Source organism: Pagrus pagrus, assembly GCF_965226575.1.
Source record: "Pagrus pagrus genome assembly, chromosome: 11".
NCBI lineage: Eukaryota > Metazoa > Chordata > Actinopteri > Spariformes > Sparidae > Pagrus > Pagrus pagrus.
The window spans coordinates 21431909-21449833 of record NC_140195.1 but is presented as its reverse complement, the minus strand read 5'-3'; the positions used below and the strand labels follow the sequence as shown (position 1 = coordinate 21449833).

The following is a 17925-nucleotide window of genomic DNA, read 5'->3' as shown; positions in this document are numbered from 1 at the left end:
TACTTCAGATTTAAAACAAACTGCTTCTGCACACCATCGCTCCCGTTCATGTGCTCCCTTAATGAAAGAGCCTTTATTATATAATTAGCAGGATATAGGTCATGTCGATACCGCAGTCAATCCTGACACAAAGCAACATCACACAGCAAGATTTTTAATTAAGATCTTTAATTGAACATACAATAAAAAAGGACATTTTCTGTTAGATCTCACTCGCATGGAGAAAAAAATATGAATCTGTTCCAAAAGATGGAGAGAAGGGGTGCATTCAGTAAGTCTGATGTTTGTGTCTTATAAACCCACAAGCCCATCCTCAATAGATTTCAATGGATGTGGCCTTTCAGTACAAAAACTCCATTACTAGCTGCACACTTTAAATAAGCAGAGGCTTGACAAAGCGCTTAACCTCTGTATTAAACTCAAAGAAACAAAATTAAATTCAAGACAACCATCAGGGCTGCAACCAGAACAAAGCAGAAAAATTAGACACTGCATTCGAGGCCTTGAAGCTCTAACCAAAAATTAAATCCAGAAGGTAGAAAGGGCCTTCCACAGATGACCTGCTCAAAGATTATGAACAAAAAATAACTCATAGCCGACAAACAAATCAGATTGGTCTATGTACAAGAGGTTAAAAAGGGATAATTTATTGTCCCCCTACGATGTAAGTTGTTCAAACATGAAATACAAACCCAAGTTCTTGCATCCTGGTTGTGCACTTTCGAGTGTTGCAAGACAACACAGATTGACCAATTCCCTAGAAAGCAATTAATGAGACTGCAGCTCAAAGAGAAACCGCTGCTGTAACCAAATGCCACTTTTCTCCCACAACCATGCAGTTTGAATGAGTATGAAACAAAATGGTAGTATCAAATGATGCCTCACAGTGAACCGGGAAACCTTACAATGCTAGTAAAAGACAAATCAACTGACCGAGACCTGTTACAAACTGAGATGTCAAATATAGACTAAGATTGAAACAGCTTTTAATTAAACAGACTGGTATACTAGTTGAAATGTTTGATTGCAATAGATTGCAGTGCTTAAGATTTTAAGACTAGCACTTCAGTTATTGAAAATAATTAGGGAGAAAATTGATAATTTTGGGGAGGCAGGTGATTCGGAGACCAAATGAATCCAAAAACTATCCTCGTCACTGTGCAGCAGTAATAAACTGCATCTAAGATGTGTAAGACGAGTGCACACTTGAAGGAGAAAAGTAGACAAGTCAGGAAGCAGAAGCCAGAGTGACAACACAGCTCAATATGTACAGCATAGGGATCAAGCTCGACAATGAGAGAAACATCTTGCTTTTCTAATTCCACTAATCCTGAGAGGCTGATCTAGACCGTGAGCGAGACCTTGAGCGAGACTTTGAACGGGACTTTGAGCGGGAAGCTGAACGTTTCTCCCTTGACTTGGACCGGCGGTCATCCTCCTGTGGGGATGGAGAGCAGGATGCAGATTTGACAGCACGCTCCTCCTTCCCGTTCTCCACTGGGGAAGCTGAACGACTACGGGACTTCTTGTCATCACACATCTCCTTGGATCGACTGCGAGAATCCCGCTCTGACTTTACCTTTGAACGGCTCTTTGAGCGGGACTTGCGGTCGGCTGAACGGGAGTGGGACTTGCGGGAGCGTGAACGAGACTTGGATTTGGGAGATCGAGAATGGGACCTGCGGTTGCGAGAACGTGATTTGCTTTCTCCTGACTTCCGCCCAGATCTAGAACGAGAATGATGACGTCTCTTGTTGCTATGGGAACGAGACCTGTAGGGAATAAAGAAACACTGATGCTTTAGATTGTGTTTTGTATGACTATGCAAACTTAATTTTAAGGTGTAGACTCTTAAGTTGTCCATGTCAGTACTTTGTCTTGAACTACAATATTTATTGTAGTATTTTCCTAGATTTGACCCATTCTCACCTGGAGTGGGATCTTGAACGACTTCTGGAGCTCCTGCTTCTGCGGCTCCTACTGCGGGAGCGGCGGCGACTGCGAGACCTAAGGTTGAAAGCATGAAGTCAAAAACAGAATCACATCTAGTTTTGTGCAAGGCACCAACGTTGCATGAAGTGCTTAGTGTGCGTTTTTCATAAAATGTCATGCTGCATCATCAAAGTGTTCCCACCTGGAGCGACTGCCAGAGTAAGACCTTCGTCTGCGAGGTCGGTCCTCCACCAGACGAATCTTCCGCCCATTGATGTCTGTGCCGTCCAGTTTGTCCAGAGCCCTCTTCATGTCTGAGTGGGAACGAAACTCAATCACTCCCTCATTTGTGCGTTCCTTGTGGGCATCGGCATAAGTCACCTCTCCTGCCTGCCGCATGAAGTCCTAGAGGACACAGAAAATGTGGCAAGAAAAAACAATTAATGCACTGATGTCGTGAAAGTTATCTTGAGCTGATGATTGAGTAAGTTGAGTAAAAAAAAAAAAAATTATCAAAAAGGTATGTGTTCAAATGCGTACCTTGAGGTCCTGCCAACTGCAGCGGCTGGACAAGTTTTCCACGACGAGACGGTACTCTGTACGGACTGGGGGTCCGTACTTATCCCTGCCAGAGCGGCTCCGGCTGCTGTAACCGCTACCTTTAAAAACAACACCACATAATAAAAGTTAGAAACACTTTAAATGGCCAGGACACAAAGAACTACTGGCCTGGGTTGTTTAATGAACACAAGGCAGTGATTTGCCAGATCAAAGTCCAAGGGGGTATAAATTCTAACTTAATAGAGAAAGGAGTCCCTCTGATCCCATTTTCAAACACAAAGCTTCAGATAAGTGATCTACAAGCCACTGCATGGGCTCTTTGTATTGTTTGTATTGTTCAGCATTTTGAAGTTGTTCTCTGCTGCAAAGAACACCACTGCATCTGTTTCCGGCAATACAAAGCCCGTCTTACTCCGGCACATCACATTGTGATGCTTTAGTTGCATTAACAAATGGACAGTGATGTTCTTTCAAGACCTCTGAACCCTGTAACACAAACAGAAAGGAGGTTCCACATAGGTTGCGGTCAAGGACACTGTTCAATTAAATTGAGGAAGAACGGTGTAAAGAAACACATACACCCATCTTTTTGGTATTTGATATTTGACCGAGTGACAGTCTGATTTTTTTTTTCCAGTTTTCTCACTTACAACATTTCTTTTGATTGCAAGTTCTTTACTAGTGCCGCTCCACTTATGTTTGCTGTCAACATAGAAACCAATGGCAATCCTCACCATCGCCCCTGGTCTATTGGCAAAAGGCTGCTGTCATCATGGCTTCCGGTTAGGTCAGCCAAGGATCAAGGGGGGGCAAAGGTCACACACACATTGTAAGGTGAAAGCCAAGGCCAAACGGGACAGGCAGTCATCTTAGCCAGTCATCTTTAGCCTCAATGGACTCTCAGCCTCAGCCCGCAACTGGACTCTTTCAAATTGAAACATCAAGGACTTTTGTTAATGTTGAATATAAAAATGTATACCAACGTTAAAATACACATTTCACATGAAAATGTTAGTCTAGTCCTAATGATTAAGCTAAAACTACACTAGCTAGGTTTGTGGTGATCGTTTGTGATTAGCTTTCATCTGGTGCAACAAAAAAAATTTAAAATTCACACCTAATCATGGCTCACCTAGTTAACAATTATAATCCAAGAAAATTTAGTTATCCGTGACAAGAAAGCCCTTCTTTGACACTATCCTAGCTAATGCCAACTTTACAGCCTAGAGTCTTGAGCTGCTATTTGAGGGCTCTGACTTGCAGATCGTTTGTCCTTCCCGATAATGAACCACAGACCAATCAAGGGATCAATCAATCACTAGGGAGGAGCAACAACCTGCAGGTCACCAACCCGTGATGGTTGAAACTGAGACTGACAACTGTTGAGCAGGATGAGATCGGACAGACACACACAAAAATGTTTAACTGCAAATCATGAACAAGGAGAATGTAGATCAGTCCTGGTTCGAGGGGTACTCCATGTGGTCATGCTAATACATGAAATGATAACAGGAGTACCACTATTAATGTTATGGCAAATATTAAGTTCGCATATATCTAAGCCATAGTGAACGTGTAGCAACGTAACATAAACATGGGATTCAAGACTGCTGGTTTATAAATCGTGAAAGTGTACCTCAACATCAAACTTATGCTACAAATCTGTTCATTAGCGGCAGTGAGAAACAACAAAACAGCTCTCTGTGCAGTCCACATCGACACCTCACCCCAAGGGGAAGGGGAAGAGAGGGTATCTTGTAATAGACTGCACTTACTGCGCCCACCACCCCAGTAACCCCCACCGTAGCCATCTCGGTCTCGCCGCGGCCCCCGGGCATGTTCGACGATCACCCGCTCCCCGCACAGCTCCTTCCCGTTCAGCTCATACACGGCATCGTCGGCGTCACGGTTATCCTCGAACTCCACGAATCCATACCTGGAAAAAGAAGCGAATTCAGATATATGACAATGTCTAGATGGGCTTACTCATGTCCAAGCGCACGGCATGAACTCGCTAGTTATCGTTAGCTCGGCCCGCTAGCTCCGCGCTGTAGCAAACACAAAGACGCCATGTTGGCCATGCGACATTTGCCACACGAGCAAGAAGAGAAGTTGGGCATGAACACGTGAAAACATTGATAATAGTAGTATTCCAGTGAAACACACTCATGGCGTTAAATTTACAAGCAGACGTGAGTGCAGAGATCAAATATATTTACTTTGACGTGTGCAACGTCCCTGTGCCTGCACTGACGTCGTAACACGAACAGTTGGCTGCTAATATTAATGCTAGCTAGGAAAATGTTGGCTAACACGCGTTTGCATTTCAACCAAAAAAAGAAAAACAAACTCACCCGTTCTTCAAATCGATTTCCATGAGCTTTCCATACCCGCTGAAAAACCGCTGAATGTCCTTTTCGCGGACATGATAGCTTAATCGTCCGATATAAACTCGAGGCATGGTTGTATGCCTAACGTTGTTCTCGACTGTTCTTCAACGGCTCTTCACCAGGCTGGAGGCTGCCGCTGCAGTCAGTGGGGCAGCCGAGAGCTCCGTCTGCGCATGTGCATGCGGTGTGGCGCCAAACCAGCCAATCAACGCGAAGATAACCGCGGAGACTTCCGGTATTGTATTTAAAATTAAAGTCCCTAATTGATCAATTGGATCACATAAGAGTCGTGTATGCTAAGTAACTCTTTAACTTTCAATAAAAAGTTAGGCCGAGACTGTTTAAGCAGAGGAAATTTGCAAGAATCAAACTGTCCATGCACTTTTAAGATTAAAAAGGGCCATTGTTTCTTTTTCTGTACCTTTGTTAAGTATCATTTTTCTTTCTCAGTCAGGAAAACTAGTGAACAAGAAAACAAAGTGCATTGTTTTAGCACTTAAATTCCAAATTTTACAGGTGATTCATGGGAAATGTAAATGTCTGGCCCCTTGGTGCTTCACTTTTTCCAATTTTGGCCATTGTAAAACATAGTTGAATAGGCTATTTAAATCATGGTTTAAAGGTGCATTATGTAGTTTTGGGAAAGACATTTTTTATCAGAAGAGAAGGATCTTCATTTCGTGATTTTTTTATACCTAAACAAACTTTCTTCGTTTTCATGACTGAAAAAACAAACAAACCGGGTTCTGGGGACCTTATTTTCCCCTGAGAGCAGCTTGTTTATTCAGTTATTGAAAATTATATTGTATTATTACCTTATTAATATTAAAATTCTGAGTTTGAATTTCTTCTCCAAAACTACATAGCACCCCTTTAAATTGACCTGACAAACTAGTAGTTTTAGTGTAGATTCTAATCTATGATCTTGGTGCCTTGCATATAAAATTTCATGTCAGATAGTCTAAATGTACGATTCTCCCCGTCTAAAATGAGAAGTACACAAATCACAACACCCAATTAAATCAAATTAGTTATTAGTACAGTAAATATGAACTCACCAACAGCCTCTACACAAAGGATTTAGTAATGTGTTTAAATAATAAATGTAAATAAGTGCCACTTTTTTGATATGTAGAGTAGGAGGCTCACAATAAGATCAATCGCAGTTAAATTAATGCATTACTTTCAATTGAACACTTGCAAAAAAAAAAAAACACCTTTTGGCCTACAGAAGTAGCAGCAACATGGCTTCATGATAAGATTCCCAATGCTTTAAATAGCTGTACAGTGAGAAACCAACCTGCTGCTTCTTAATCAATAATTCACCTCAAGAAGAAACTGTCATTATGTTTACATTTTCATGGCAATTCATTTCTAAAAGTTGAATATACAACAAGAGGCATATCAATTGCTTTTTCTTATTTCATTATTTTTAGTTATATTTCTGTACAAAAGAAATTGTAGCTAGGTGAATGTAAGCACAGAGAGATCAGTACTGGAGAGAGAGAGTAGAATATTTTATTTTTGTAAAAACCAGGTTTTAAAATGATTCAAGCCAGACCTTCTTATCCACATCCTTCTCTAACAATAACAGAACCAATACCATATATCCAGTATCATTGGACTGTAACTTGAGGTGGTTATATCTTGAATCGCACTTGAAAATAATGACCTGTTAGAGGAGACTGATCTGAGGTGCCTGCTCAGAAGCTGTTTTAAGGGGGTAGCATTTGGTTGTGTTAGGAGGACTGACATTAGCTCAAGAAACCTGCTCTTCTTGACAAAATGAACTTTATTAATTTTCAAACCCTTCTAATCAAATCTCAAACACGCTGATCTTAACTGCAGAAGTCAAAAGGAAGAAACAATGAAGTACACAATTGCTCATCAATGCCACAAAAGCACTCACAAACACACTGTATAATTTCTGTCCATCTCACGCGCAACCGTGCTATCAAAGTCTTCAGTGAGAGGGTGCTCATCTCCTTATCAAACTACTTGTTTGACTTTGTAGTCATCTCCTGCTATAAAATGATCAAAAGGAGGTGTGTTAGGAGCTTGCCAGAGACTAGTTTGTGACATATCATCCTGTATGTACTCCAGCATGTGACTTGATTGATTTTCATCTTTGATAAGCTAGGGTAGAAAATTCTGAACTGGCAGTTTAATGATGAGGGCCAGACCAGAAAGAGGAACACAGCCTATGTGGAACTCAAGAATAAAGTGGTGACCACATGAGTCACATGGCTACACTTACCAGAGCAACTAAGGTCTGTTAATGTAGATCAACTTAGCTTAGCTACAATTTGGCTGGTTGTATGGAGAAATGTATTCCTTATCTGAAGAAATTTTCATGTAAAGTGGGAGAAGAAAGGATGAGGAAGGGTTCAAGCCATATTAAATTTTCTTGCAGGAATCAAGAATCACAGCAAATGGAAAAAAAAAACCTAGGGGGTGGAGGATTCATCAGCCAGACTACAAATCAAATGCATCCAACGTTGTATGTGGCATACATCATCTGCTTACGGTGCCTGAACCCCGTCCATCATCTTTAGATACTCTCTCACTCCCTGCCTGGTCAGGCCACGACACAACTAAACAACAGCCAAACCCTCCCGCAGTTCGATTCAGAGAGTCCTTTTAGCGAATCAAAGGGGGCGTCCGACCCCGGCTCCGGCCCTTCTGAGGGGGGGGAAAGGGAAGGCCGAGAGAGGAGGGGGAGCCCAGTTACGGTGGTCTTTAGTTGGCTTTGGCGCGGAGCTGCGCCCTCTTGCCCGTCACAGCCTGGAATCCGGTCTTGATGCTGGCGACGGAGCAGCGGGAGTGGCACGTTTCACACTGCAGGAAATAGAGGCGAGTGTCCTTCTGCAGGATGGTTTCTGGGGAGCGGCAGGTGTGACACGTCACGTATTCCTCTGCAGGGGTGAGAGGACAGTTATTTACACTGCAGTACACACAGGAGCTCACTGTATGTTTATTTGAAAAAAGCCAAATCAGATTCATGTTTACTATAATAAAAACAAGTTCAATTGCCACTTACTGATATATCTTCTCAACACATTTTCTATCTGTTTCTGTTGAAATCTGCCTTTGATCACAAGCTGGTTATTTCCGTCTATAGAACCGCTGTTAACAGAAAAAAGACACAAAGCAAAAACACGACTTAAACTTTCATAGCAGTACACACAAAACTGTTTCATTGCATTTGAAAACTAGGACCTCAAAATGACAAAATTCAGTTCCTGTACATTCATGAATATTTTAACAGCATATATGGACGTACCTTGTTCCCAACTCAGCCAACAGGAAAGCGAGCAGATGTTTAGGCTGACGATGCAACCTGTGATGAAGCACACGAAAGGTCAGTTTGAACGCAACACTTCAGATGGGTATCAAATAACGTCAGTGGCAGTGAGAGAGCTCAGTGTGAACGAGGCTCACAGTTTGCAGATGTCTGTGAAGTTGACGAAGGAGGTTTTCTTGGTTCCCACTCGGACCACCTGAGGAGGCTTCATCACGAACTTCCTCTTCTCCCCGGCCACCATGTCCGGGTTCTTCTCTCTCATGATGTTAAAGACTCGGTTGAGGAGCTGAGACAGAGACCGTGCAAAAAGTTACACAAACGTTAAGACAGTAAACGTGTATATAAATGCGTAGAGGAAGGTGTCGATATTTCAGTATATAAGAATGGGATATTCGGGGTCCGTGTAATCTCAAAACAAATAGTGATAGAGCAACATGAAAAAAGATCACATTGATGGGAACTCCTATTATTCTTTGTCTCATTTCAGTTTGATAGATTATTTATGGACTACATTGGATGTTAACACTGAGTATAATGTTGCCATGAAGTCAGTCAGTTAGCTGTGGGCTACACCTTGAAACCACTTTAAATTTAAACAACTACCACTTGATTACAGTGACACTGAGGAAAACTTAAAAATGTGACGATTCTCAAGCAAGTTCTGGAGTATTTTTCTTGATTTCTGAGCAGATTTATGGATTTTTTTTGTCTGTGTTCACATTTGAACACACTCTCCTCACAGTTTGAAAACAACACCTGGCAGGTAACAGTATAAAACAACTGAAAACCAGCATTATTATTTCCAGTGAACAGGAAATAAAAAGAGAAAGAACTTAAGATACCTTCCTTCCCCTTTCTCACCCCACGCTACATTCTTACAGGCAACTTTCTCCACTTGTGAACACACAACAGGGAAACATGAGGTTTGTGTGGATGAAAAGACTTTTCATTTGAATTAAAGCATTTTCAAAATTTAGATCTTTCATCTGATAATGGCTGAGTCTTGGTTGTGTGCGTACTGTCCTACCTCATCATAAGTGTAGTCTCTTTCTGAGTCGGCCCAGGCCGGTCCTGTGGAGGAGCTGAATGAGATTCCATCATTGTTCTTCCCCTCATCGTCCTCGAGCGCTGCAAACACATCATACACACATTATTACACACAAGCATCTTCCTTTAATTCTCCACTTTAATAAAGATCGAGTGACTTTTTCTTACTGTCATCCTTCTCCAGCGGCTCTCCCTCATCAAAGTCCACTTTCTTTGACTTCTTCTTTTTGGTAGGAAGCATCAGGTCCAGGTTGTCCTCCTCCAGCACCTCTGTTTGCTCTCCTTCAATTTTCAGCTCCTGATGTGGACCAATGAGACGTGAATTTCAGCGAAACAACAAGCAATGTGAGTGTGAATGTAGTTAAGAGAAGAAAAAGATGTGAAAGCAACGGCAGAAGAAGAACAAGACATGCTGACGTAAAATGATCAGACAGACAGAAATACACAAACCAAATGTTACAAGTAGGACTGTGAACTGGTTGAGGTTTCGCAGTGACTGACCTTTAATCCCTCCTCGACATCATTTTCGAATACCTTCTTGGGTTTCTTCTTCTTCTTCTTCTGGTTGAAGAAGTTCAGGTCGTTCAAATCATCGGATGGCTCTAGAGACGTTAAAAAAACAAACTCTGTTTAGTTCCAGCTAAATGCAAGCAGGTAGTTCAATGTGTGGTGTAGAAGTATATAAAGTGAGAGCATCTCTATTTTCAGTCTAACCTTTCTTCCTGCCATCATCATCATCCAGATCCATCTCCTTGTCGTCTCCGGCCTCGGGCTCTGCCTCCTTCGCCTCCACCTCTTTAGCCTCTTCTCCTCCCACTCCCTCTCCTCCTTCCTCATCCAGCATGAAGGGCTTCTTCTTCTTCTTCTTCTTCTTGGTCATGTTGGGATCGAAAATCATCTGAAGGAGAGAAAAGGAGGATCAAGGAGGGAAAACTTAATTTCAAAACTGATGACAATATTATGAGATGATGGCCAAAATAAATCCACAGTCATAAGTTTCTAATCAGTTCCCCATATGAGAACTTATTGTTGGTTGGTTCAATAACTTCTCCTGACTATCTTATCTTTTCCAAACTACTGTGATAATTCATGTTTTGGCAGGTGTTCAGTGTATTACAACTTTGATTTTCAGAAAATGTCTTCAAATCAGTTACATCTATTGGGTCAACTATTGATCATTTTCAGCGTGTTTCGCTGTGATCATTATCAGTTACGGAGCGTTGTGTTCTGATAACAGAAACACCGGATGAGGCAAAGGGGAAGGACACCTCCTCTATTGATGCAGTTATTTTCATACATCAGGTCACATAAGAGTGCATTATCACTCTTTCAACATGGCCACTTGCCTGCAGTCAATTTAGTTTCACAAATGAAAGTCAACTGGTAAACGAAACAAATTATAAGCATTGTTGCTATGGTGTCCTGCATTTTTACATATTTTGCACCCTGAATTAAAACAGCGACTGCTGACCAGCACCAAGTCAAGTGTCCTGTTACACAATATCAAGTGACTAAAGCAAACTGTTTATTAATTGATTGATTGACAATCGATAGAAATTTAATCTCAGTTTATGTCTTGTTTAGCAAAACTCCAGTGGTTCACCATTTGCAATAGGCAACTGAATATCATTAGATTTCAGACTGTCAGGAAAAACAAGCAATCAGAACATGTCGACTTTGAAATCTGGACATTTTCACTGTTTTCTGTCGCCATATGACAGAACAAGACTGAACAGGTAAATAACAGATAAATACAAAACTTGGAAAATAAGTTTCAGTCTCACAGCAGACACCTGCCAGCCACTCAGAAAGAGGCATTTTGTGTTACAACACCGGTATACATCGATATATGTCGTTAATATTGATATTGTGACATGAGACTTGACATCACTTATGATCTTCTTATGCAATACTGTGATACTCATCCTCCTCTTTGCGACTATCGTCACCTGAGTTAACTGATGCAATTTTGTATAAATCGTGTGACATTTGTAGTTGAATGAAAAACTATGAATATCCCTTCATCGTCCATTATCGTGCCCATAGGAACAAGTGATGAGATTTAGAAAATCACGAAAAAAACAACGTTTTTTTAAACACCAAAGGAAATATCTAATCGTTATTGCGAACATAAAATTGCAGTCGCAGTGTTGAATTGAATTTAAACCGTTGAAATATAAAAAATATTTAGATATATCTATTTTTAAATACGTTGACCAACACAATGCATATGTTATTTCTGTCATGACGCTCTCTATGCAAAGTCAGCTGTTTGTCTAAGCTAAACAAAGCTAATGTTAAACCGTGATAGCTTGTTGTCTGTGGTATAGAAAACTAGCTAGCCGTTAGCGCCGCAGCTAACCAAACGGCCAGCTAACGCTAGCTAGCTAACTCCATCCTTCCTTTTGAGTTATACAGCAGCTCTGACAGGGCGGATTGATCAACCAATGTGAGTATCCATCAACTGCGCGATGTGATACATCGTTATTAAGTGGGGTGCTGAATATTATCTGATCATTTTGGCTGGTCGGGCCGTTGTTAGCCTTGCTGCAGCCATGTGAGAGATGGTGCCGACAGGGAGGGGAACAGCAGTGTCGAGGCCTAAAGTCATCCTCAGCACCGATCTGATCCGATAATTCACCTTATTTCACCTAACAAGCCCAAACACCAACACCGACTACACAGCGGATGACTCGAGGTGACTTACCTCGTCTCCTGACATGTTTGCGGGCTGATAGGTGGCTGAAATCCGGCTACTTTTTGTCCCTCGTTCAGTCCCACACTGCTGCGCTGAAAATTTCTTGCATCAGCGTTGCCTCCGCAGTACGCAAGCGTGAAGTCGCCAGATCGGGACGTCATTACTTTGCGACGGCGCACTCCAGTTGAGAAGTGTTCAAGAGCAAGAGTGGACGACCATAACTGTTGCTAAATTTGTACATTATGAGGTTGTAGAGGCAAATTAGATTTGTTTCATCACGGTATTGACAGGAAACGGGCAAATAAACAGTTTATTTCTAATATTATGTATATACTTGTTAGCTGAAAATTAAAAAAATAATCATTTTGCTCTTCTTATAGTACATGTCTCTAATTAGCATAATTTACCATTTTGAGAAGACCTGCCAGAAGTATCAACACACCTGTGAGCATGTACAGTATAGACACACCTGGCTGCATTAGTGTAAAGATAGTCACTGTTGTCTGCAGCAGGTTCCTCATATGAATTATTATCTCATTACTTACATTTTCTGCTGTTAGTGAACTTAAAATGTTTTGGTTTATTATGAGATTTATCAGAAAATGCTTGTGTCCACAAAGTTTTACTCTCAGTGAAGAGAGTCAAACTTTCTGTCTTTGTGTTGAGTTACAACTAAGACCCTGCCTATAAATCAATATGTTAAAGGTGCATAATATAAGAATCATTCATCTGTTGAATTCTTGCAAAATTTAGTCAATTTTTGAATGTTTTAAACTAGATTTCTTAAACATTGCACCTTTAAACGACTGAAAATCAATTGGCTATGGGAGGATCCTGTCAGTTTTCAAGCTGCAACGCCACCCATTTAATTACAGTTTCTCAAATGTGAAGATTCGCTGCTTATCCTTGTCTTCTCCGACAGTAAACTGAATATCTTTGGACAGCTGGTTGGACAAAACATTCAAATTGAAGACCTCACCTGTTTTGCCATTTAAGCTCATTATATTCTACAAAACAGCAGTTTCCCAGCAAGGCCATACTGTAGGTGATAGACTGTGACACGATGGCACTGAGTATACTTTTATCACACAATGACGCGAAAAGATAAAGCTTCCACTACAATAAAAGAATTGAAAACTTTTAATGATTTTGCAAATAATATTCTCATCTGGATAAATAAAACATAGAAATGCAAACATGCTTGTCCATCCGTCCTTGTGTTATGTCTTTTTGTACTATGTAAAAAATGTACATCATGACTTTGAAAAACTAAATGAATTACCTCTTTAAACTCCAAAACGCTGATGTTGTAGATTGATTATAATCTAATCTTTTATAAACCACCAGCTCCTTCAAGATGCAGTTAATAAGGTGTGACAATAGTTTATTATTATTATTATTTTTTAAACATTATACAATCTGAAACAAAAACCCTTATGGGAACGGACTGAGAAAGACAGACCAGGATGAAAGTGTTTCGGTTTAACATCTCTCTTCTAGCCGTGCGTTGTGATCTGTATTGTCAGTTTCCCACTGTTGCATGCTTCACACAACCTCGACAGAACCTCTCAGTGATGGCAGAAATACAGTATATAAAAAGAGACACATTTGGGATATTTACATCAAATAACAAGGACCACTGGTGAGAACGCCTTTGAGGGAGAGAGAAGTCGCTAAAATGGCGACAGGAGGGGGGAAAGGGGACAAAGCACGCAGCCTGAAACAAAATAACAGGTTCGAACTCTGGCAAACACACAGCTTGTAGCTTCTTCACCCAGCTCATGCTCAGCTGTTCTCCTTTTTTTCAAGAGCAGTTAACAAAAAACAGAGCAAAAGATTGTTATTTTTGTTGAGGGAAAAAAACAAAGAACATAACATCCAGCGAGTTTAACGCCACAAATACAGGTAAGTATGTGAGTCAGAAAAACAGATCTTTGAGGATTAAGCTAGCATAAAAATTCTTCTGTCATCCAGTGACGCTCACAACGCCACGCAACCCGTAACACCAATCTGACTCCTCTTACTACACCACAGAGCTCAAATCCTTTAATTCAATATGAACTCTGTGGGCTCTGAAATAGTCCTGTGCAGCACAGGGACCGAGAAGTGCTAGTATAGTATTAAAAATCAAGGTTAAATGTATTAGGTGACATTGCCAAGGTACAGCGATAGCTTCAAAATAAAAGCCCCTGACCGGCTCGTTTTGCTGAGCACCCAGGGGATCTGTATTTGTGAAGGGGCCTAGAAAAGAAAGATTACAGCATTTTTGCTTTTTTGTAGTGTTACATAAAGTCGACGGTCAGCTCTCCTCAGACACACAAAAACACTCATAACATCCAACATAACAACATCTTATCAGTCCATTCATTCCCCTGTTGCTCCTTCCTCTTCCCTCTCTGATGCAGGTATGATGTGGTGGACGCTGGGTTTACATGGCTTCCATCGCCCAGCGCTGCAGATCCTCCATGTCGTCCTCGTCCTCCTCTTTCTTGGCTTTTAGGGGTGAAAAGACAGAAATAAAAGCTGTGAGAGAAGTGGAGAAACTGGTACGGTTAAGTGTAGCTCATCTCAGCTGGTTTCAAGACAATCTTGCAAAGGGCTACAACGATAATTTTCATTGTTGATTATTCTCCCAATTAACAAATTAGTTTTTAGAAAATGTCTTGTTTTGTCCACATCCCAATCATATTCAGTTTACTGTCATGAAGGAGTAAAGAAACCAAAAAATATTCACATTTCATAAGCTGACATCAAATCATTTTCAATTTTGTCTTTGACAAAATTACTTCAACTGATTAAACAATGATAAAAAAAAATAATTTGCGATTAATTCAATAGTTGACAAATTGATTAATGAATCATTGCAGCTCTAAACTTGAAGCAGGATCAGAACCTGGGATCTCCAGAGTGAATAACCTCGTACTAAAACCCACTTTTTGGAAATATGGTTATTTGTTTATTGGGAGAGGGTTAGATGAAGAGATTTTGCAGTTTTACAGGATAGTTATTTGCCAGACTATTTCTTGGCCGCGAACAATAACTTTCTTGAGTCTTAACTGGTTACCTGTGCACAGCACAGAGCCAAGAAATATTACGACACATAACCCCCCTGTAAAATTGCAACGTCTTGTCATCTTACTCTCTCCCAGAAAGCAGATAACCATATTTCCCAAAATACCAAACTCAAAAACAAAGGATGCTGCAGTGAGGTTAGCAGAATTGTTGTGTCAGGTTCTTACCAGGTCTGGAAGGTAATGAAGTTGAAGGCACGTTGGGGAGGGGGACGTTCTCTGTTCCCCCGATCTCCAGCAGGTTTTTGTCCAGCTCCTCCTGTTCCAGCTCATCCAGCTCTGCCAGCAGCTCATCCTGAGAAAGACGGGAATCAACACTTAAAATTAGGATAAACACATCAACTGATTTGTGCAACAATAACAGATGCTGATCCCAATAAAACAAAATTCTCTTCATTTATATATTTTTAAAACTAGTGGTACAACCTGTTCCTAATCTTGTGCGTCTGCACTCTTGGTGAGCAAAACATCTCACAGAGAGTTGAATTAAAATACTTCAAGTCAGTTGACTGAGAATTTGAGAAAGGCTGTGTTCATTCTTCCTGCCATATCATCCCAGGATGACCGAAAACCATCAGTTGTGGTGAAGTTGGTCCATGAATAAGACCATTCAAAAATAAGGCTGATTCATGAGCTTCATGCCAGAGTAATGACGCGAGAAACAACAAACTGTGGTTAGTCTGGGTAGCATCAAGGATGACGCTGACCTGTGTTTGACTGGGTTATCCTGGTGTTATCACCGGTCTATCGTTCATTACTGTGTGTTAAACACAGGAAAAAAAAAGACATATGCTTGGCTGACTACCAATAACATTTCTGATTCAGGTGTGTAAAAGGTCTGTAATGTCAGATTAGCCTGAGATAATATCTATATATAGTAAATCTATAAATAAATCAGGTACTAGCAGGTATTTAGCCATCTGCTTCAAAGCAGGAATTCAGTTCTGAGTCAGATATTGTATTTAGAAGATAAACACAAAGAAACCTCACTGATAATATCAAAAGCATCACTCACCTCATCAAACTCCTCTCCGAAGCCGACAGGTTTAGAGATGGCGTCGGAGATTTCCTGGGCCAGCTCCTGCTGCTCTGTAATGTCCTGCATCAGGTCGTCCACCTTGTCAATGTCCCTGAAACAACAAGCAGGAGAAGATTCTTGTGTGAATGAAACCAAGCCTCATTTACCCACACCATGATAAAAGTGAGCAGCAAGAGTGATGCATGAGGCATGCTGCAATGCAAAACTACCTCACATGTGCAACTACTGATGTTGTGAGGTTGAAGTCTGATGTATTTAAGCAGGGAAATGTGTATTCATTCTATTAAATATAATTTGTGTTATTTTCAGTCATTTGAGTCTGTCAGTGAATCAAATAATATCCAGTGCTGATGAGTTTGGATTAGGGAGGTATAACTGCACATGGGTCAAATCCTTTGTATTTTGTCATAAGCGGACTAGAGCTCATAATTTAGAACAGACTTTCGTCACATGTTGCCAATTAAGACGCAGCAGGCTACAAATATAATGTTTCTATAATCATCAATCAATCAATTAAATTGTAAATAACTCAATCAGTGGATGGGTGCTGGCTCTTACATGTTTTCATGGGCAGACTTCATGGCCTTGGCAGCGAAGCCCATGTTCTTGAGAACTTCCGTGTTCGTGTTGGCGTTCTCCAAAGCCTCTCTCTGGAACTCGATGGTCGACAGTGTGCCATCGATCTGGGCGAGCTGCTTCTCATACCGCTTCTTTCTTTTCAAAGCCTGCAAAGCCGCTGAGGAGAGAAAGACAATGGGAAGGAGTCAGCAAGGATGGACAGATTGTCTCATAAATAGGCAGTAGAAAGGTTATTCAGTGACAATGAAGTAAAACTGTGAATCATGAGGATTGTTTAGTCCTTAAACAGGAATGAGAGCCTGAATACATACTAAATAAACAAGACCAATAAGTTAAAGTGCGTGACTGAAACTTGGATGACAAAATGGAAAAACTAGAAAGTAGAAATGAATCAGCCACAGTGGTCACATGACCACAGTCTTTAACTCACACCTGAAAGGCTTTTGGAAACAATCAGAGAGTGTCGTGCTGGGTTGACTCACTCTGACAACCTTTGTGGAGTCGGAGGAGGAAATAATGAGTTTAAGGGCAAGGTACTCAAAATAGTCCAGCCAAGTATGAATCTTTACATAACCTGCAGTATTAAGTGGGCCAGGGCAATATAGATTTATATCTAATGATATATTTCTGCCCCACTTGTGGCGACACAAACAATTTATTTGTCAGACTGTCCATCAGTTTTCCTCTTGGTCCAACACTTTAGTCCAGAGCAGCAGATCTCAACAGCTGCTGGCCAGGTTGGTGTCAAATTTGTTTTGAATATGTGTGCTTCCTGGGAGATGATTGCTTGTATTTTACCCCCAGTCATCATTTTCATGCATGACAAAGTGTCTTCAAAACTACTGCACAGACTTCCAGATTATACACTATGGATAATCATGGTCCCATGGTAGGATTTATCCACTATTTTTGATGACCTCCTTGTCTTTTTTCCTAGCAGTGTCATCATCCAAAAATATCCACTCTCACACAAGCAATAATCACAATAAGACTCAAAAGTCAACCCACCAGGGGAGGACAAAACACTTTCATTGTCAAATGTGAAACGTTGTCCACAAAATACCAAGTTTCATGTCTTAATCACATCTATAACTTGCGTCATAAGTAATGGTGTTATAAAAGTGTCTTCTAGTTAGTGTAGTATTACAGTTATATTATTGGTGATTAAAAAACGAAACTTATGGGTCACTGTATTTGTTTTACTGCATTATTCGCTTATATAATAATCTATCAGGCAGCTGTAGGAGCTGCTCCAGGTCTGTAGGTTTCTGCACTGACCAAGGTGCAAACACACCCACCTCTCT

At 40.8% G+C, this 17925-nt stretch overlaps 3 protein-coding genes across 4 annotated transcripts in view; all 3 read right to left on the bottom strand.

Moving 5' to 3' along the window:
* Positions 1–134: 134 nt before the first annotated feature.
* LOC311265536 (uncharacterized protein) lies at positions 135–5048 on the bottom strand. Of its 2 annotated transcripts, none has more exons than XM_084367287.1 (6): positions 4848–5048; positions 4269–4429; positions 2473–2591; positions 2135–2337; positions 1930–2007; positions 135–1772 (listed from the first exon to the last, which is right to left on the bottom strand). In XM_084367287.1, exons 1-6 carry the CDS (start codon positions 4952–4954, stop codon positions 1325–1327), a joined length of 1116 nt encoding a protein of 371 aa, XP_084223413.1. In that variant the 5' UTR covers positions 4955–5048; the 3' UTR covers positions 135–1324. The 2 variants fall into 2 exon arrangements, with proteins under 2 accessions (XP_084223413.1, XP_084223414.1); XM_084367288.1 differs by having other exon boundaries at positions 4296–4429; positions 4848–5046.
* A 1331-nt stretch (positions 5049–6379) lies between these two features.
* Positions 6380–12077, bottom strand: eif2s2 (eukaryotic translation initiation factor 2, subunit 2 beta). The gene is made up of 9 exons (XM_084366979.1): positions 11942–12077; positions 9949–10132; positions 9736–9836; positions 9403–9532; positions 9215–9315; positions 8325–8473; positions 8167–8223; positions 7924–8009; positions 6380–7798 (listed from the first exon to the last, which is right to left on the bottom strand). Exons 1-9 carry the CDS (start codon positions 11954–11956, stop codon positions 7623–7625), a joined length of 999 nt encoding a protein of 332 aa, XP_084223105.1. The 5' UTR covers positions 11957–12077; the 3' UTR covers positions 6380–7622.
* A 979-nt stretch (positions 12078–13056) lies between these two features.
* Positions 13057–17925, bottom strand: part of LOC311264678 (charged multivesicular body protein 4b-like) — a 5431-nt gene continuing 562 nt past the window's right edge. Inside the window, 4 exon segments of the mRNA XM_084365748.1 lie at positions 13057–14425; positions 15172–15298; positions 16019–16133; positions 16601–16778. Of these exon segments, the coding sequence (XP_084221874.1) occupies positions 14361–14425; positions 15172–15298; positions 16019–16133; positions 16601–16778 (485 nt within the window). The 3' untranslated portion in view covers positions 13057–14360.